General features: G+C 45.9%; 1 protein-coding gene across 1 annotated transcript in view; it reads right to left on the bottom strand.

The window, feature by feature from the left end:
* LOC115187850 (extensin-like) overlaps positions 1-20045 on the bottom strand; it is a 50504-nt gene extending 30459 nt beyond the window's left edge. Inside the window, exons 1-2 of the mRNA XM_029746883.1 lie at positions 19726-20045; positions 18329-18868 (exon numbers count right to left, since the gene is read on the bottom strand). Coding sequence (XP_029602743.1) covers positions 18329-18868; positions 19726-20045 — 860 coding nt within the window. The remainder of the gene's footprint in view (positions 1-18328; positions 18869-19725) is intronic.
* Between the last annotated feature and the right edge of the window lie 2455 nt (positions 20046-22500).

Below are 22500 nucleotides of genomic sequence, written 5' to 3'. Positions count from 1 at the left end.
AGAAAACAAAAGCTCCATTAATTACAATAGAAAAGTAATTAATTATGAGTACTAGAAAATAAAAGCTCCATTAATACAAAAAAGTAATTATTATGAGTACTAGAAAATAAAAGCTCCATTAATTACAATGGTAAAGTAATTAACAGTACTAGAAAATAAAAGCTCCATTAATAACAATATAAAAGTAATTAAAGTACTAGAAAATTAAAGCTCCATTAAATAACAATGGAAAAGATGAAGGCAGTCAAACTAATTGAAGATATTTACACATAGATGTCTTGTGTGGGTGGGAACAAGGCTCCAGTGATAAACTGGTCCATCTTCACCCCACGCTGAATGTCCTTGTGGTCATGGATGGAGAACTTCCCGTACCAGGCAGAGATGCAGCAGCAGAACAACCTTGATGATGCTGTGGTAGAATTTGGAGAGTAGGTGCGACGGATGCGGGAGGGTGGGGGGGGCATGCCAAATTTCTTCAGCTGCCTGAGGAAGTAAGGCACTGTTACGCCTTCTTGTTGCGCTCCTTCTCTTTGATGTGGGACGCCGAGGAACCTGAAGATGCTAACTCTTTTCACTGCAGTCTCGTCGATGAGGATCGGGGTCGGTGTGTGTCCCTCCTCGCTGCTTCCTGAAGTCGACAATCAACTCTTAGTTCTGCTGACGTTGAGGGAGAGGTTGTTGTCTTGGCACAACCCACGGTCAGGTCTCTGACCTCCCTGTAAGGCTGACTCGTTGTGTTCAGTGATCAGGCACAAACCGTTGTATTGTCGGCAAACTTGATTATGGTGTCGTGCAAAGCCACGCAGTCATGGGTGAACAGGGTGGGGGTGAGGACACGTCTCGGGGGGGCACCAGTGTGAGAGTAAAAGCGGGTTAGGTGTTGTTTGCCAATCCTCCCAGCCTGTGGTCTGCCCGTCAGGAAGTCCAGGATCCAGTTGGAGAGACCCAGTGGCCCTTGAGCTTGGTGACCAATGTAGAGTCAGTGATTGTTTTACTTATAGTGAGCTGCAGGTTTACGTTCATCTCAGTCCTCTCTGTTTGTTTAAATAAAGTTTGAGAGTCACTAACTACTAGCTCCTTGCTGGCCGATTGCTATTGTACTGTCTACTGTGTGCTTGTTGTTTTAGCAAATGGAAGGGCTGCTATTGTGTAAGAGGAGAGGCAAACTGCAAACAGATGAAATGTCATTACTGTCCAAACAGAGAGAGCAACTTAAGAGCAACGTTGTGACAACGAAAAAAAATGGCAGCCAACCACCCACTGCCAGCTAGGAGGAGGTGTGGCACGGAAATGCTACAACAGAAACCTGCTGCTCCACACCTGGTTGTTCATTTCAATCAATGTGCCATTTCTAGATGAACGATTACAACTTCGACAATGAGGAAAGAATTGATCAATTACCTATCACCATAACAACACCCATGACCCTCATGAACATTCTCACTTTAGCGAGCGATCGGTAATGATCACCTTAAATGCCGCCTCAATCGATGGCTTATGTGTTTTTTAAAGCAATGACTTCAAGAGACTGCAGATACCGTGGGGTCTGGGTAATGTGTCCTGTCGTAACACCATGCGGCTGATCATTCACCAGAGTCAACAGGCCAGTGTTGTGTGTGTGTGTGTGTATGTGTATGTGTGTGTGTGTGTGTGTGTGTGTGCTTGCGTGCGTGCGTGTGTGCGATTGAGTGAGTGTGAGTGAGTGGTGTTTGCGTGAGTGAGTGCGTGAGTGATGAGTGAGTGAGTGAGTGAGTGAGTGAGTGACGAGTGTGTAGTGATGAGTGATGAGTGTAAGTGTGTGAGTGAGTGAGTGTGTGTGTGTGTGTCAGCAGCCTGTAGGCCTGTGTCGTGATGGAGAATTAGGACTATTTGTCACCTCGTAGGACAGGTCAGTGTGTCACGCCCCCATGTTTACCCTGCTAATGCCACGGCAAACTGTGGGAGAGCCACGGACAAAGCCCTCAGCCTCCACACACCAGATACAGTTCTTTCGCCCTTCAATGCACCTTTGTGCGTCAAATCTCAACGCACACAGACGAGGCAATGTTGAAGGATAAGCTCGCTCTCCTCCACCTCTCTTGCCTCCTCCTCCCTCCTTCTCCTCCTCCTCTTTACTCCTCCCCCTCCCTCCCTCCCTCCCTCCCTCCCTCCATCCTCTCTCCTCTCCTCCCTCCCCCCACCTTCCTTCTCCTCCCTCCCTCCTTCTCCTCCCTCCTTCTCCTTCCTCCTCTCCTCCCTCCCTCCCTCCTCCTCTCTCCCTCCTCCCTCCTTCTCCTCCCTCGCTCCCTCCTCCTTCCCTCCCTCCCCACCTCTCCTCTCTACTCCCCTTTCTTATGCGGTGCAGCTGAAAGCGAGGCTTGTCTCCCCGCAGCTGCCATGTGTTGTTAATAAAAAACGTAATGCACACTCAGACGAATACGTTTTGCAGATGGATTCCTCACATTCCTTCCACCAGCGTGTGATTGGCTGCAGTGTAATCAAATGGTGAAGTTACCACAATATGTCTTTAGAGCCCTGTACTTCCCTCCCTCTCTCTGGTCCCTCTTTCTTTGATTCTCTGGGGCTGCAGGGCTGGGGATGGGGGGGATGAAACAAATCTTCTAAATACTATCATTGAGGGGCATCTACCTTAACAAGGTAACTTTATGTGCTTTATAAGCAGTCCAATGCAGGCCAGCTGCGCCGGCTAATCCATTAACTTACAGGGATTTGGGGCGGCCATGTCGTGTTTAATTGAGCGTTAATTACAAACAGTGCAATTTCCAACAAGATTGGCCGGCGTGTGATTACGGGCTGATTCAGCCTCAGATCCAGACTCTGAAGACCCTCTCTGTGTGATCTCTGGTTTCGACCAACGCTGAACACATGCGTCTGTTTTGTACCTTATTGTTGTTCGCCATAGAGCAAAGAGTCCTTCTGACGGACTCACACGCTGGCCGCCTAGCTACATTTCAAAGCGCAATTCCATCCATTCAGGATGAAGGCAAAACATTTATCTGATCAAATTGAGATGACAGGTCATTGTTGACTGCCAATCCCAATGTGCAGTCAATTCCCCACACTGACAGACCATACGGCGTGGATTCCCACAGAACTATCAATTCCCCCACACTGACAGACCATACGGCGTCTATTCCCACAGAACTATCAATTCCCCCACACTGACAGACCATACGGCGTCTATTCCCACAGAACTATCAATTCCCCACACTGACAGACCATACGGCGTCTATTCCCACAGAACTATCAATTCCCCCACACAGACAGACCATACGGCGTGGATTCCCACAGAACTATCAATTCCCCACACTGACAGACCATACGGCGTCTATTCCCACAGAACTATCAATTCCCCACACTGACAGACCATACGGCGTGGATTCCCACAGAACTATCAATTCCCCCACACAGACAGACCATACGGCGTGGATTCCCACAGAACTATCAAATGCTACAGATACAAATGCTAATGAACACACTTCACACACACTTCACACCCGTGGTGAGTGCTCAGCGAGGTGGACAGAGGAAGTGTATTCACCGGTTCAACCTCAGAGGACCCATTTGCTCCTCGCTAAGATTTATGACCTCATACACAGTAGTGGCATCGAGGAGGGAAGGGTGGAGGACAAGGAGGAGGAGGAGGAGGAGGAGGAGAAGGAGGGAGAAAAGGGAGGAAAGAACTGTTGGTTTATCTTCACTGGCTTTGAGTGGCCCCCTTAGTCACATATACACGTCTGACCCTCGGCCCTCTCATGTCCAAAGAAATGGAACCAGCCTGCTGGGTAGGATATACAGTGGTAGGATAGATATACAGTGGAAAACAAGCAGTCGGAACGGCAGGGCTAAAAGTGGAAAGAGGCTGAGAGAGGGAAGTGGCAGGGTGTCCTAGAGTAAACATCAGTCAATCCTCCATCCTTGCGAAGCGTGTTCAAAAATGAGAGGTGTTGGTGTACTCACAGTACCCAGGAGACAGGGAGGGAAGACCTCTCCTACCCCCCCCCCCCCCACACACACCCACACACAGCACCCTGGAGACAAGGAGGGAAGACCTCTCCTAGCCCCCAGCCCCCTGGAGACAAGGAGGGAAGAACTCTCCTAGCCCCCCCAGCACCCAGCACCCAGGAGACAGGGAGGGAAGACCTCTCCTAGCCCCCCCCCGGAGACAGGGAGGGAAGACCTGTCCTACCCCCTCCCTCCCCCAACAGCACCCAGGAGACAAGGAGGGAAGACCTCTCCTACCCCCCCCACCCCCCCCCCCACAGCACCCAGGAGACAAGGAGGGAAGACCTCTCCTAGCCCCCACCCCCCTGGAGACAAGGAGGGAAGACCTCTCCTAGCCCCCACAGCACCCAGGAGACAGGGAGGGAAGACCCCCCCCCAGCACCCTAGAGACAGGGAGGGAAGACCTCTCCTACCCCCAGGAGACAAGGAGGGAAGACCCCCCCACAGTGCCATGTGTGTTTTCATAGAGGACTGTTAGAAGTACAGTCTGAGATTCATGCTTTAGTCCAGGGATAGACAACCCTGGTCCTGGTGTGCCACAGACACTTCATGTTTTTGATTTAACCAACCTGGAAGGAACAGGTGGGTTGAATTTAGGCTAATCCCTGAACTGATCAATTAGCTCAGTTGGCCAGGTGTGGTGCCTAGTTGAAAACAAAATCCTGCAAGACCTGCGGAACTCCAGGAATGGTGTTGCCGACCCCTTCACTAGGGGCCCGACTCAGACCCGAGTTAAGCACACGTAGATGGAACATAAATCCATTTCTATGCACTTTTCTCTCTATGCGCATTCTGACCTTCAACTGAAGCATGAGAATAGCATGCTATTCACCCGCTATTCATTTAGGTTGGAGATCGAATAAATGAAGGTGTGCGTACAGATACACCGTATTAATGAAGGTGTGCGTACAGATACACCGTATTAATGAAGGTGTGCGTACAGATACACCGTATTAATGAAGGTGTGCGTACAGATACACCGTATTAATGAAGGTGTGCGTACAGATACACCGTATTATGAAGGTGTGCGCACAGATACACCGTATTAATGAAGGTGTGCGTACAGATACACCGTATTAATGTAGGTGTGCGTACAGATACACCGTATTAATGAAGGTGTGCGTACAGATACACCGTATTAATGAAGGTGTGCGTACAGATACACCGTATTAATGAAGGTGTGGTGGAAGTGTGTCTACAAATGCTGACGCTCCAGATACTCAGCTAGTCTAAAGAAGGCCAGTTTTATTGCTTCTTTAATCAGGACAACAGTTTTCGGCTGTGCCAACATAATATGTTTTCTAATGATCAATTAGCCTTTTAAAATGATAAAGTTGGATTAGCTAACACAACGTGCCATTGGAACACAGGAGTGATGGTTGCTGATAATGGGCCTCTGTACGCCTATGTAGATATTCCATAAAAAATCTGCCGTTTCCAGCAACAATGTCTGCACTGTATTTCTGATCAATTTGATGTTATTTTAATGGACAAAAATGTGCTTTTCTTTCAAAAATAAAAACATTTATAAGTGACCCCAAACTTTTGAACGGGAGTGAATATATAGATCAGAGGAGGCTCCTCAGAAGAGTAAAGGGAGGACCATCTTCCTCAGTGAATTTAGTAAAATGTAAATAATGAAACATTAAAAAAGTTATTGTTTTTAGATAAAACTATACTAAATATGTTCACGTTACCAAATAAATAATTCAAACTCACCGTTTTGTAATGAAGGTCAATAGTAGCCAAAAGTAGCCAACAGCACTCTGTAGGGTAACACCATGGTGTAGCCGGAGGACAGCTAGTTTCTGTCCTCCTCTTGATACATTGACTTCAATACAAAACCTAGGAGGCTCATGGTTCTCACCCCCTTCCATAGACTCAGACAGTAATTTTGATGACAACTTCTGGAGGACATCCTCCAACCTATCAGAGCTCTTGCAGCATGAACTGACATGTCCACACAATCAAAGGATCAGAGAATGAATCATGTACTGAAAGCATAAGCTACAGCTAGCTAGCACTGCAGTGCATAAAATGTGGTGAGTAGTTGACTCAAGAGAAGAAAGACAACAGCTGAACAGTTAAAAAAAAATCTTCCAAAATTAAGGAAACGCAAGAGAGAGAGAAAGCTAGCTACAGTTGAAGTCGGAAATTTACATACACTTAGGTTGGAGTCATTAAAACTAGTTTTTCAACCATACATTTCTTGTTAACAAACTATAGTTTTGGCAAGTCGGTTAGGACATCTACTTTGTGCATGACACAAGTGGGAATGGCAGTGTATGTTGAGTGGGAGGGTGCATCGATGGGACAGCCATGGAGAAACAAAGACAGTCTGATACAACAGGCCTTCTTGATACTCGAATTTCCCTATAACCATGATGAGTTTGCTACAACCTAGCCTATGAAACAAAATGTACGTCGTAAGGTGCACACAGGTAGAGATACATTCTTTAGGTGACAGACTATTTTTTATTTAATTTGTTTATTTCACTTTTATTTAACCAGGTAGGCAAGTTGAGAACAAGTTCACATTTACAACTCTGACCTGGCCAAGATAAAGCAAAGCAGTGCGACACAAACAACAACACAGAGTTACACATGGAATAAACAAACGTACAGTTAATAACGCAATAGAAAAAGTTGATATACAGTGTGTGCAAATGGCATGAGGAGGTAAGGCAATAAATAGGCCAAAGTAGCGAAGTAATTACAATTTAGCAAATTAACACTGGAGTGATAGATGTGCAGATGATGATGGCAAGTAGAAACTGGTGTGCAAAAGAGCAAAGAAGGAAATAGAAACAATATGGGGATGAGGTAGTTGGATGGGCTATTTACAGATGGGCTATGTACAGCTGCAGCAATCGGTTAGCTGCTCAGATAGCTGAAGTTTAAAGTTAGTGAGGGAAATATAAGTCTCCAACTTCAGCGATTTTTGCAATTCATTCCATTCATTGGCAGCAGAGAACTGGAAGGAAAGGCGGCCAAAGGTGTTGGCTTTGGGGATGACCGGTGAGATATACCTGCTGGAGTGCGTGTTACGGGTGGGCGTTGTAATCGTGACCAGTAAGCTGAGATAAGGCGGAGCTTTACCTAGCAAAGACTTATAGATGACCTGGAGCCAGTGGGTCTGGTGACGTATATGTAGCGAGGGCCAGCCGACGAGAGCATACAGGTTGCAGTGGTGGGTGGTACAGTGAGGGAAAAAGTATTTCATCCCCTGCTGATTTTGAACGTTTGCCCACTGACAAAAAAATTATCAGTCTATAATTTTAATGGTAGGTTTATTTGAACAGTGAGAGACAGAATAACAACAAAAAAATCCAGAAAAACGGCATGTCAAAAATGTTATAAATTGATTTTCACTTTAATGAGGGAAATAAGTATTTGACCCCCTCTCAATCAGAAAGATTTCTGGCTCCCAGGTGTCTTTTATACAGGTAACGAGCTGAGATTAGGAGCACACTCTTAAAGGGAGTGCTCCTAATCTCAGTTTGTTACCTGTATAAAAGACACCTGTCCACAGAAGCAATCAATCAATCAGATTCCAAACTCTCCACCATGGTCAAGACCAAAGATCTCCAAGGATGTCAGGGACAAGATTGTAGACCTACACAAGGCTGGAATGGGCTCCATGCAAGATCTCACCTCATGGAGTTGCAATGATCATGAGAACGGTGAGGAATCAGCCCAGAACTACACGGGAGGATCTTGTCAATGATCTCAAGGCAGCTGGGACCATAGTCACCAAGAAAACCTGCAGCGCCCGCAAGGTCCCCCTGTTCAAGAAAGCACATATACATGCCCGTCTGAAGTTTGCCAATGAACATCTGAATGATTCAGAGGACAACTGGGTGAAAGTGTTGTGGCAGATGAGACCAAAATGGAGCTCTTTAGCATCAACTCAACTCACCGTGTTTGGAGGAGGAGGAATGCTGCCTATGACCCCAAGAACACCATCCCCACCGTCAAACATGGAGGTGGAAACATTATGCTTTGGGTGTATTTTTCTGCTAAGGGGACAGGACAACTTCACCGCATCAAAGGGACGATGGACGGGCCATGTACCGTCAAATCTTGGTGAGAACCTCCTTCCCTCAGCCAGGGCATTGAAAATGGGTCGTGGATGGGTATTCCAGCATGACAATGACCCAAAACACACGGCCAAGGCAACAAAGGAGTGGCTCAGAAGAAGCACATTAAGGTCCTGAAGTGGCTTAGCCAGTCTCCAGACCTTAATCCTATAGAAAATCTGTGAGGGAGCTGAAGGTTCGAGTTGCCTAACGTCAGCCTCGAAACCTTAATGACTTGGAGAAGATCTGCAAAGAGGAGTGGGACAAAATCCCTCCTGAGATGTGTGCAAACCTGGTGGCCAACTACAAGAAACGTCTGACCTCTGTGATTGCCAACAAGGGTTTTGCCACTAAGTACTAAGTCATGTTTTGCAGAGGGGTCAAATACTTATTTCCCTCATTAAAATGCAAATCAATTTATAACATTTTTGACATGCGTTTTTCTGGATTTTTCTGATTGATTGATTGCTTCTGTGGACAGGTGTCTTTTATACAGGTAACAAACTGAGATTAGGAGCACTCCCTTTAAGAGTGTGCTCCTAATCTCAGCTCGTTACCTGTATAAAAGACACCTGGGAGTCAGAAATCTTTCTGATTGAGAGGGGGTCAAATACTTATTTCCCTCATTAAAGTGCAAATCAATTTATAACATTTTGACATGCGTTATTCTGGATTTTTTGTTTGTTATTCTGTCTCTCACTGTTCAAATAAACCTACCATTAAAATTATAGACTGATCATTTCTTTGTCAGTGGGCAAACGTACAAAATCAGCAAGGGATCAAATACTTTTTTCCCTAACTGTAGTAATTTTATGTCAAAATGCATATCAAATGATTTTGTTTAACTACAATGTAAAAACAATTTAAACTGAGCCATGTTGGTTTAAAAAGCTGACTCTTCCAAATGAAGTGTCCCAAATGTCACATTTAAGACTGCCTTGCACAATTTTGCCTGCATCTAACAGTTCCAAATGAGATTTTCTGTTGGACAAATTCAGGTATGTTTATCCCAGTTTCGTTCCATTTAAGAAACGTTTTTTTCGTTCCGTTTTAGAATCGGTGGAATGAATACACCCCTGATCACACGCAAACACATTTCACTTTCATAGCAGTCACATACAAACAGCATGATCCCTTTGAGCGTTGGATAGTTCCTTCTCACATCTATGCACTCCTCCTCTCACCCTTTTTCCTTGCTTGTGGACTTCAGTGCACATCACATCAGCTGTCGTGACCAGGCGAAAAAAAACTTTCCAGGCAAACCTTTATATCATAACCGCTAAACGCTACACACAGCGTTGTCATCATGTTAGCTAACGCCAAGTCAACATAGCTACTAGAACTAACGCGTTAGTAAACCTGCTACAATCACGCAGTACAGCATACAGTTTAGCAGTTACACCAACAGACTCTGGTGGCAAAAAAATGTATAAAACCAAAAGCTAACCTTGACTTTCCAATGTTCCAATGTTGGATAGCCATAGCCAGCTAGGAAACATAGCATCCCTCTCTGTTTGAGCTGGGTGTTTGAGTAGACTAAACTAGCTAGCTGCATTCTCTAGCTAAGAAAGTGAAAGTAATATATATATAAATATAGCTAGCTCTCTCTTTCTCTCTCTATCTCCATTTTTGAAGAAATTAGTTTGTTCAAAACTGTTCAACTATTGTCTTTCTCTCTCTTTGAGTCAACTACTCACGACATTTTATGCCCTGCAGTGCTCGCTAGCTGTAGCTTATGCTTTCAGTACTAAATTCATTCTCTGATCCTTTGATTTGGTGGACAACATGTCAGTTCATTCTGCAAGAGCTCTGACAGGTTGGAGGATGTTCTCCAGAAGTTGTCATAATTACTGTGCATGTCTATGGAAGGGGTTGAGAACCACACGCTTCCTAGGTTTTGTATTGAAGTCAATGTACCAAGAGGAGGAAGACTTGCTGTCCTCCGGCTACACCATGGTGCTACCCTACATAGTGCTGCTGAGGCTCCTCTAGACCTTCATTGCAAAACGGTGTTTTAATCAATTATTTGGTGACGTGGATATATTTAGTATAATTTTATCATTTTTTTTTTTTATGTAATTCACTGAGGAAGATGGTCCTCCCCTTCCTCATTTGAGGAGCCTCCACTGACGTCCATATTGCCTGGGGGAGGACATTGTTGTCCAAAAAAACTCCAGTGGCACTGACCCAGTGATAGAGAACTTCATTCATAAGAGGAGGGAAAATGTTAGGACATTACAGGATAGGACAACCTGCTGTGTTGACAGTTGTTGTAATCTTTATGACACTAAAACCAATGGAGGATGCTGAGGGGAGGACGGCTCATAATGATGACCGAAACGGAGCGAATGGAATGGCATCAAACACCTAGAAACCATGGAAACCATGGAAACCATGGAAACCACGCATTTGATGTATTTGATACCATTGCACCTATTCTGCTCCAGCCATTAACACGAGCCCGTCCTCCCCAATTAATGTGCCACCAACCTCCTCTGACTAAAACACCTGAATGAATTAAACACAACCAAACAATTAAGAGCCCTGATGGTATAGATGACCCGAAGAAGTGATATTATAACATCAAAAGCGCTTTGAATTTGTTTATGTACTGTACTATTATAGGTTCGCCAGCTGACCTCTATCAAGACACCCATTTCGACTGGATTCCCACTGTGAAAATGAGCAATGCTGCAGCAACATCAGTTTATACTGTGAAGATGAGCAATGCTGCAGCAACATCAGTTTATACTGTGAAGATGACACAATGCTGCAGCAGCATCAGTTTATACTGTGAAGGTGACACAATGCTGCAGCAGTATCAGTTTATACTGTGAAGATGACACAATGCTGCAGCAGCATCAGTTTATACTGTGAAGATGACACAATGCTGCAGCAGCATCAGTTTATACTGTGAAGATGAGCAATGCTGCAGCAGCATCAGTTTATACTGTGAAGATGAGCAATGCTGCAGCAGCATCAGTTTATACTGTGAAGATGAGCAATGCAGCAGCATCAGTTTATACTGTGAAGATGACACAATGCTGCAGCAGCATCAGTTTATACTGTGAAGATGAGCAATGCTGCAGCAACATCAGTTTATGTGAAGATGAGCAATGCTGCAGCAGCATCAGTTTATACTGTGAAGGTGACACAATGCTGCAGCAGCATCAGTTTATACTGTGAAGATGAGCAATGTTGCAGCAGCATCAGTTTATACCTCTACTTTGTCCTTTTCTAGATATGTGAAGGAGTCGACCTTCAGTTATACAAGATGGTTGTTATATGATGTGCTTCGGTCAATCTGAATGATTCTGTTATGCCATTTGAGTAGAGAGCACTTTCGCCTTGTCGTCATGATAAAAAACGCTCCCTTAAAACATATGAAGATATAAAATCTAATTTGGAACATGTAAAAAATTATTGTTTATGATATTATAAACATACTGTACTTTAATAAAAGGTTATACTTTTGAATGGGTGAAATACAAAGTATTTTGTTGTCAGCTCTGCTTTCCCTTGCCCTATTGAATAACATCTATTTCTTATGACCTAACTATTGTTTTGTTTTTCTTCAAAATTTAAACACATTTAGCATAGACAATGTAATTGTTGTGGTAGTCTTAGGCAAGCCATCTTTATTATCACAGTGGCACCTCCCAAGTGCCTCTGGGAGAAAAGTATCTGTCATTGAACTTGGTGGTAGCAGTGGATGTATGTTTTAAACGAATGATTCCATCATCTCTTGCTTCCAGACATTTTACCACCTAGATTACAAGGGTTGGATTTGCACTAAACTAATTTCATGCCAACACAAGGCATGTAGAAACATTGAGTATAATGACTAACCTCATACATTGTCTACTGATGTTTTTAAATTGAGAACATATAGCTGAACAATATGTAAATAATCTGAGTTAAGCTATTCTGCTTCAGATGCACAATGTCAAAGGGTGCATTGCAAATGCCCATAGGTCTAATGCCATTACACTGTAGGCCAGTGGTTCCCAACTCAAGTCTTCCAGTACCCCTAACTGTACATCGTTTTCCTGTAGCCCCGGACAAGCACACCTGATTTAACTTGTCAACTAATCATCAAGACTTCAATGAGTTGAATCAGGTGTGCTTGTCCGGGACTACAACAACAATGTGTACTGTTGGGGGTACTGGAGGACTGGAGTTGGGCTGGTTGGAGGTACTGGAGGACTGGAGTTGGATTGGACTGTTGGGGGGTACTGGAGGACTGGAGTTGGGCTGTTGGGGGTACTGGAGGACTGGAGTTGGGCTGTTGGGGGGTACTGGAGGACTGAAGTTCTGCTGTTGGGGTACTGGAGGACTGGAGTTCTGCTGTTGGGGTACTGGAGGACTGGAGTTGGACTGTTGGAGGGTACTGGAGGACTGGAGTTGGGCTGTTGGGGGTACTGGAGGACTCGAGTTGGGCTGTTGGAGGGTACTGGAGGACTGGAGTTGGACTGTTGGGGGTCCTGGAGGACTGGAGTTGGGCTGTTGGGGGTACTGGAGGACTGGAGTTGGGCTGTTGGGGGTACTGGAGGACTGGAGTTTGGCTGTTGGGGGTGCTGGAGGACTGGAGTTGGACTGTTGGGGGTACTGGAGGACTGGAGTTGGACTGTTTGCATGCCATTATCAACTGCGAAATGGGTTCACATGTCTCTATCCTGAAAAAGAGTGACAATCAAATTGAACTTATGACTGAACAAAAAAGTTCCGTTCATTTGAGAATACATCTCAGAAACACAGACAAATTAGAGACAGATTCCCTTCCCTTCTTCATTGCAGGATTGTGATCTGTGATTAATCAACATCGAACACTAGTTCATCTTGAATAATAATTTTAAGTTAACAAGTTTATTAAGCACTTCACTTAAAAGAATCACTATTTCATATTATTTCAAATGAACAAGTAAGCTAACTCATATGTAAAGTTTAGACATCTTAGTAATGCTTTATGACTAAATCATTTTTTCAAAAAAAAAGTCAATAGCAGAGATGTCCAACGTTGCTCCACTGATCCCTGATCTACTGGGTGAGCAAACTTCTATTCCAGCCCAGCAATAGCACACTTGATGATCAACTAATTAGTTTATACATTGTTTGTGACATTTAAACAGTATTTTTGTTTACAAAATGTGCTAACATAGGTACGTACACATATAATCCATGGTATACAAGGATGTACCCTTATTCTCTTGGGACATTCATGAATCCCCTTCATCTGAAGACAGGGTTTCACGGATCTCTGTATATGAAGACTGAAAACATCACAAAGAAACAGGCTGCATTATACTCAAATTAGACAGCACTGAATATTATGTTACTATATCTCTCTGTCCACAGGTTTCCTCTAGGGACTGGAACTGTAGAATATTTTCATAATGTCCTCCCATAAAGGTACCTGTTCTATCCAGAGGAGCCTACTCTCCCTTCTCTGACAGCTGGAACTGCTAGCTAATCCTTTCACCCGCTTCCATGGCTGTTAACTAGCTACGTTACAAATGCATATTGAGATACAATGAGAAATACATCAAGATAGCTAGCTAACTAGCTAATATGAAGTTAGCTAGCTGGGGATTTTAATTCACTTGGCTAGGTATACAGTATGCAAAGTCAGCTAGCCAGCTAGGGAAAATTACATTAGCAGTTCATTTGAGTTAGAATGCACACAAAGTTCCTGTAGCAAGCTAGCTAGATAACTAATAATAGCTACATCATTTTTTTATCATTTTCAAATATATTTACTTACTTGAATAGGTTCTCCCAATGCCTCCGTTTTCTGGTCCTTCCCGTGGTTTCCAGTGGTAACAAAACGTAACTAGCCATGTGAACGATTGGAGACTTCCACCAGACTGACTCTGGTCTTCCATTCTCCTTGCTAACGTGCAATCGTTAGAAAATACAATTGATGACCTAATATTAAGATTATCCTACCAACGGGACATTAAAAACTGTAACATCTTATGTTTCACAGAGATGTGGCTGAACGAAGAAACGGACAATATAGAGCTGGCGGGATTTTCCATGCACCGGCAGAACAGAGACGCTACCTCTGGTAAGACGAGGGGCGGGGTGTGTGTCTATTTGTCAATAACAGCTGGTGCGCGATGTCTAATATTAAAGAAGTCTCGAGGTATTGCTCACCTGAGGTAGAATATCTCATGATAAGCTGTCGACCACACACTATCTGCCAAGAGTTCTCATCTGTATTATTCGTAGCCGTCTATTTACCACCATAAAGTGAAGCTGGCACTAAGACCGCTCTCAACCAACTCTATAAGGCCATAAGAAAATAAGAAAATGCTCACACAGAAGCGGCGCTCCTAGTGACCGGGGACTTTAATGCAGGCAAACTTAAATCAGTTTTTACCAAATTTTTACCAGCATGTCACATGTGCAACCAGTGAAAAAAAATCCTAGACCACCTTTCCTCCACACACAGAGATGCATACAAAGCTCTCCCCCGCCCATCATTTGGCAATCAAATCTGACCACAACTCTATCCTTCTGATTCCTGCTTACAAGCAAAACTAAAGCAGGAAGTACCAGTGACTCGCTCAATACGGAAGTGGTCAGATGACGCGGATGCTACACTACAAGACTGTTTTGTTAGCACAGACTGGAATATGTTCCGGGATTCATCCAATTGCATTGAGGAATATAACACCTCCATCAACGGCTTCCTCATAAGTGCATCAATGACGTCAGATGTGAGCTACCCAGTGACACGAGCCTACCAGACAAGCAAAATGCCTTTTTGCTCGCTTCGAAGCAAGCAACACTGAAGCATGCACGAGAGCACCAGCTGTTCTGGATGACTGTGTGATAACGCTCTTGGTAGCCGATGTGAACAAAGCCTTTAAACAGGTCAACATTCACAAAGCCGCTGGGCCAGATGAATTACCAGGACGTGTACTCAAGCATGCGCGGACCAACTGTCAAGTGTCTTCACTGACATTTTCAACCTCTCCCTGACCGAGTCTGTAATACCAACATGTTTCAAGCAGACCATCATAGTCCCTGTGCCCAAGGAAGCGAAGGTAACCTGCCTAAATGATTACCGCCCAATGGCACTCACGTCAGTAGCAATGAAGTGCTTTGAAAGGCTGGTCATGGCTCACATCAACAGCATCCTTCCGGAAACCCTAGACCACTCCAATTCGCATACCGCCCCAACAGATCCACAGATGACGCAATCTCAATCGCACTCCACACCGCCCTTTTTCACCTGGACAAAAGGAACACTTATGTGAGAATGCTGTTCATTGACTACAGCGCAGCGTTCAACACCATAGTGCCCACAAGCTCATCACTAGGCTAAGGACTCTCGGGACTAAACACCTCCCTCTGCAACTGGATCCTGGACTTCCTGATGGGCCGCCCCCAGGTGGTAAGAGAAGGCAACAACACGTCCGCCATGCTGAACCTTAACACTGGGGCCCCTCAGGGTGTGTACTTAGTCCCCTCCTGTATTCCCTGTTCACCCACCACTACATGGCAAAATGACTCCAACACCATCATTAAGTTTTCTGACAACACAACAGTGGTAGGCCTGATCACCGACAACGATGAGACGGCCTATAGGGAGGAGGTCAGAGAACTGGCAGACATGTGTGGTGGACAACAACCTCTCCCTCAATGTGAGCAAGACAAAGGAGCTGATCGTGGAACAGGCCCCCATTAACATCGATGGGGCTGTAGTGGAGCGAGTCGAGAGTTTCAAGTTCCTTGGTGTCCACATCACCAACAACTAACATGGTCCAAAGATACCAAGACAGTCGTGAAGAGGGCACGACAAAATATTTTCCCCCTCAGGAGACTGAAAAGATTTGGCATGGGTCCCCAGATCCTCAAAAGGTTCCACAGCTGCACCATCGAGAGGATCCTGACCGGTTGCTGCCTGGTATGGCAACTGCTCGGCATCTGACCGTAAGGCACTACAGAGGGTAGTGCGAACGGCCCTGCCATCCAGGACCTATACAATAGGCGGTGTCAGAGGAAAGCCCATAAAATTGTTAGAGACTCCAGTCACCCATGTTATAGACCATTTTCTTTGCTACCGCACGGCAAGCAGTACCGGAGCGCCACGTCTAGGACCAAAAGGCTCCTCAACAGCTTCTACCCCCAAGCCATTAGATTGCTAGAACAATTCATAAAAATCGCCACTGGACAATTTACATTGACCCCCAACTAGCCTGTACCCCTGCACACTGACTCGGTACCGGTGCCCCCTGTATAAGCCTCGTTATTGTTGTTCTTATTGTGTTACTTTTATTATTACTTTTTATTTTAGCCTACTTGGTAAATATTTTTCTTCTTGAACTGCACTGTTGGTTAAGGGCATTTCACGGTAAAGTAAAGTAACCATTTCACGGTAAAGTCTATACTTGTTGTATTCGGCGCATGTGGCAAATACAGTTTGACTTGATTTGATGGCGCCTGGTGCGGTTGCTAGGTGATTTGTGATGCAACTGCTAGCCTTCTATAGGCTACCCAAACTTCCTCTGTTTCCCATTTCTATGTATTAAGTATTAACCGCTAACAGTATCGACTGTCAGTAGGCCTAATAACCACACATATTAAACTGCCAATTTACTCTTAGTTCTATGTAGGCTAATTGAATCACTATGGAGTGGAGCGCAGACCAAGCCGTAATGGTTTAAACCTGAGGTATTGGCGCAATGCTTGGCCGTGACATCACACAGTTCCATGGTTGGTGCAGGCAATAGAGATAAAGACTCAATCATGGACACTCTTACTGACAGTTGTGCCTGCTTTGTGGGATGTATTGTTGTCTCTACCTTCTTGCCCTTTGTGCTGTTGTCTGTGCCCAATAATGTTTGTACCATGTTTTGTGCTGCTACCATGCTGTGTTGTCATGTGTTGCTGCCTTGCTATGTTGTCTTAGGTCTCTCTTATGTAGTGTTGTGTTGTCTCTCTTGTCGTGATGTGTGTTTTGTACTATATTTATATTTTATTTATTTTTCCCACCGTCCTCAAAGGAGGCCTTTTGCCTTTTGGTAGGCCGTCATTGTAAACTGACTTGCCTAGTTAAATACAAAAATAAAAATACAAATAGACGAGGTGTGACCTACTATTGTACAGTATTGTCCCCATTATAATTCTATGTACTGTACACAACATTACCATGGGTTGAAGAACTGATTGTGGCAATTATCAGAATGAATCAAACCACTGTTTTCTTTCTTCCTAAACCAAAATAATTAATAAAAATTATTATATATATTTTTTTACCAATTGGTGCTGAAACTGAGACAAATATGCATGTACTTAGATGCCTTTATTTCATTATTCCCTAATGTTCTGAACCCGTTCTCTCTGCATATATTCTAGTGAGTTTGTCGACAAAATTCTAATTTAAAAAGTACACGGTATTTAAAGGGACGGCTTCAGATAAATGTTCCCAAAACCCTATTTCGATGAAAACTCCAAGAGAAATCTGTTTGCCAGCAAGTGGGAAGGATTTTCAGAGGTTGAATGAAATGTATTCAAAGAGTGCAAGATAGCCACACCTGCAGAGCGCGTTACACGACTGAATAAGGTAAGTCTGAATACCAAATACCAAAAAGTGCATAGGAAAGGTGTGTATAGGAAAGGCATAAATTCCTGAGTCTGAATCGGGCCCTAGGTCCCTATGGCACCCTACTACCTATTTAGTGCACCACTTTCTATGGGTCCTGGTCAAAAGTAGTGCACTATAAAGGGAATAGGGTGTCATTTGTACGCAGCCTCTATGCTCTCTGTGATAAATATAGCCCTCCAAAACTCAGACAGGCTTGTTTCATCTCCAGCCATCGGTTACACCTTCACCCTCCCTGCGTCTGAGCAGGCCCCATTCAAAGACCCACACACTGCCCGTTGCCTGTTCATATTTGTCTGAGCAGGGCCCATTCAAGACCCACACACTGCCTGTTGCCTGTTCATATTCGTCTGAGCAGGCCTCATTCAAAGACCCACACACTGCCCGTTGCCTGTTCATATTCGTCTGAGCAGGCCTCATTCAAAGACCCACACACTGCCTGTTGCCTGTTGATATTTGGTGACTGAGGGTAATAAATAAAGGACTAAGAGCACAGGGTCGTTAAAGCTGATCCCCATTTATGAGTTGTTAGCTGCTGTGGGAAGATGACATGTTTCTGTGACTGTTGTCGTTTTTATATTTAATGGTGGCTGGGGCCTGGTGGTGGGTGGGGCCTGGTGGTGGGTGGGGCCTGGTGGTGGGTGGGGCCTGGTGGTGGCTGGGGCCGGGGGGTGGCTGGGGCGTGGCGGTGGGTGGGGCCTGGTGGTGGGTGGGGCCTGGTGGGGGGTGGGGCCTGGTGGTGGCTGGGGCCTGGTGGTGGCTGGGGCCTGGTGGTGGGTGGGGCCTGGTGGTGGGTGGGGCCTGGTGGTGGCTGGGGCCCGGTGGTGGGTGGGGCTTGGTGGTGGGTGGGGCCTGGTGGGTGGGTGGGGCCTGGGTGGTGGCTGGGGCCTGGTGGTGGCTGGGGCCCGGTGGTGGGTGGGGTCCGGTGGTGGGTGGGGCCCGGTGGTGGCTGGGGCCCGGTGGTGGCTGGGGCCTGGTGGTGGCTGGGCCTGGTGGTGGCTGGGGCCTGGCGGTGGGTGGGGCCCGGCGGTGGGTGGGGCCCGGCGGTGGCTGGGGCCCGGCGGTGGGTGGGGCCCGGCGGTGGGTGGGGCCTGGTGGATGGTGGCTGGAGGCTGGTGGTTGGTGGTTGGTGGATGGGTGGGGGCTGGTGTCTGGGGGTGGCTGGTGGGTGCTTCCAGGGAACAGACAGACGGAATTCAACTGAAGACATGTTTGATGATAAAGTGAAGACCTAGCTATAACTTTCCTACTCTCTCATAGCTTTCCTACTCTCTCATAACTTTCCTACTCTCTCATAGCTTTCCTACTCTCGATCATCAACTCAATTTTCAAAGTAAAACGTGTTTATTGATGCATTGATTGATGGTAATTTACTAACTAATTAAAAAGTAGTATGCTGCTCCAGGCGGAGACAACAATAGAGCCATTTTCTGTTTACTATCAAACGTCATGTGATATTTTACCTTGCTTGACTGGCGTGCTAGGTAATCAATCTTCTGATGACATCTGCCTTGTTGTAGACAATAACTGCTGGTGTGTCTGCACTGGACACTCTCTCTCTCTCTCTGTGTGTGTGCGTGTGTGTGTGTGTGTGTGTGTGTGTGTGTGTGTGTGTGTGTGTTTGTGTGTGTGTGTGTGGTGTGTGTGTGTGTGTGTGGTTGCTCTGACCCCCATTGTCTAATCAATCCAGGGAATCCTCCCTCCACTAACACTAACAGGGGGTCTTGACTGGGGACTGTCCCCTCTCGGGTTTCACATTGATTCAGCTGGATGTTTCTGAGGATTATGGCCGGTAGCCAGTCAGTCTAGACAAGGTTTCTGTTACATTAGCCTCAGACAAAGACAGTCACAGGACCTGTGGACACGATCAGAGTGGAGGGGACACTACGGTAACGGCCCAAATGGAACTCTATTCCACATGTAGTGCACTACTTTGATTAGAGCCCAGTGTGGGCTCTGGTTAACATTAGAGCACTATATAGGGATTAGAGGGCTATCTGGGACGTGTCCATACTATATGCCTATTACTGGGGATATGAAGATCTACATGTACTGTATGTCAGGGGGTGAGATGGTCCTCCGGGGTGAGATGGTCCTCCGGGGTGAGATGGTCCTCCGGGGTGAGGTGGTCCTCCGGGGTGAGGTGGTCCTCCGGGGTAGATGGTCCTCCGGGGTGAGATGGTCCTCCGGGTGAGGTGGTCCTCCGGGGTGAGGTGGTCCTCCGGGGTGAGGTGTCCTCCGGGGTGAGATGGTCCTCCGGGGTGAGATGGTCCTCCAGGGTGAGATGGTCCTCCAGGGTGAGATGGTCCTCCAGGGTGAGGCGTCTGCAAATCTTCCTCAACGATCATCTTTCAGCCACAGCCAAAACTCAACTACACTCACGTACCTTTGAACAGATCTTGTCCACAATCTGATTGTGCCCACATTTATTAGGCAGGTGTAGATCATTGAAAGACACATATTGGGATCAGATCTTTCTGCCCACCTCCGGAGGTAGTCAGGCACGCATTGTGTCTGGATATCAATCAAGTGTAAACAGATATGGATCGTTAAATCATCATTGTACCGATCTCTAAAATCATTGACAGGTGGCACCATTGACATATGGAATCAGTAGTTGTCTTAAAATAAATACATTCGTATTATTTTGAAAGAATATCTGTCAAATTTTTCATACATGGAGGCACCAGCTCATCTGGTCACCATGCCGACACAGCGGACGGATAAAAGACACATTTTTTAATACAATGTGTCAACGCAACACACCTTGATCGGATAGTGATTGGATCATATTGATTAGATCATGAAATTCACATGTTAAAGCAAGGTGTAAACGAGGCTAGAGAAACATGACCAATAGAATAGACAAGCAACGTTCACATGTTAAAGCAAGGTGTAAACGAGGCTAGAGAAACATGACCAATAGAATAGACAAACAACGTTCACATGTTAAAGCAAGGGTAAACGAGGTTAGAGAAACAAGACCAATGGAATAGATAAGCACGTAGAGGTGTCAACTCATCCAATCATATATTATGATCAATATCCATAACCTCTGTTCCATCAGCGATTTAAAAAATAAATAAAACGAAACCTTTATTTTAACTAGGCAAGTCAGTTAAGAACAAATTCTTATTTACAATGACAGCCTACCAGGGAACAGTGTGTTAACTGCCTTGTTCAGGGGCAGAACAAGAGATTTTTACCTTGTCAGCTCAGGGATTCGATCCAGCAACCTTTCAGTTACTGGCCCAACGCTCTAACCACTAGGCTACCTACCCCCCCTACACTCTAACCACTAGACTACCTACCCCCCTACACTCTAACCACTAGACTACCTGCCCCCCCTACACTCTAACCACTAGGCTACCTACCACCCCTACACTCTAACCACTAGACTACCTACCCCCCTACACTCTAACCACTAGACTACCTACCCCCCCTACACTCTAACCACTAGGCTACCTGCCCCCCCCCTACACTCTAACCACTAGGCTACCTACCCCCCTACACTCTAACCACTAGACTACCTACCCCCCCCCTACACTCTAACCACTAGGCTACCTACCCCCCCTACACTCTAACCACTAGGCTACCTACCCCCCCCCCTACACTCTAACCACTAGACTACCTACCCCCCTACACTCAAACCACTAGATTACCTACCCCCCTACACTCTAACCACTAGATTACCTACCCCCTACACTCTAACCACTAGACTACCCACCCACCCTCACTCTAACCACTAGGCTACCTCCCCCCCCTACCCTCTAACCACTAGGCTACCTACCCCCTACACTCTAAACACTAGGCTACCTACCCCTCCTACACTCTAAACACTATACTACCATCCCCCCTACACTCAACCCACTAGATTACCTACCCCCCTACACTCTAACCACTAGACTACCTACCCCCCTACACTCTAACCACTAGACTACCCACCCCCCCTACACTCTAACAAATAGACTACCTACCCCCCCACTACACTCTAACCACTAGACTACCTACCCCCCCTACCTACTACTCTTACCATTAGGCTACCTGCCCCCCCTACACTCTAACCACTAACTACCTACCACCCCCTAGACTACCTACCCCCCCACACTCTAACCACTAGACTACCTACCCCCCATACACTCTAACCACGAGGCTACCTACCCCCCCTACACTCTAACCACTAGACTACCTACCCCCCCCTACACTCTAACCACTAGACTATACCCCCCCCCTACACTCTAACCACTAGACTACCTACCCCCTACACTCTAACCACTAGACTACCTACCCCCCCTACCTCTAACCACTAGACTACCTACCCCCCTACACTCTAACCACTAGACTATACCTACCCCCCTACACTCTAACCAGTAGAGTACCTACCCCCCTACACTCTAACCACTAGACTACCTACCCCCCCTACACTCTAACCACTAGACAACCTGCCCCCCCACACTCACCTAACCAGACTACCTACCCCCCCTACACTCTAACAACTAGACTACTACCTACCCCCCTACACTCTAACCACTAGACAACCTGCCCCCCCTACACTCTAACCACTAGACTACCTACCCCACCTACACTCTAACCCTACTAGGCTACCTGCCCCCTCTACACTCTAACCACTAGACTATCTACCCCCCCTACACTCTAACCACTAGACTATACCTACCCCCCCTACACTCTAACCACTAGGCTAACCTACCTCCCCTACACTCTAACCACTAGACTACCTACCCCCCCCCCACACTCTAATCACTAGGCTACCTACCCCCCTACCTCTAACCACTAGGCTACTAC

Source organism: Salmo trutta, unplaced genomic scaffold (assembly GCF_901001165.1).
Source record: "Salmo trutta unplaced genomic scaffold, fSalTru1.1, whole genome shotgun sequence".
In the NCBI taxonomy this organism is placed as follows: Eukaryota; Metazoa; Chordata; class Actinopteri; order Salmoniformes; family Salmonidae; genus Salmo; species Salmo trutta.
The sequence above is the reverse complement of the archived record's forward strand: the minus strand, read 5'-3'. Positions and strand labels throughout refer to the sequence as shown.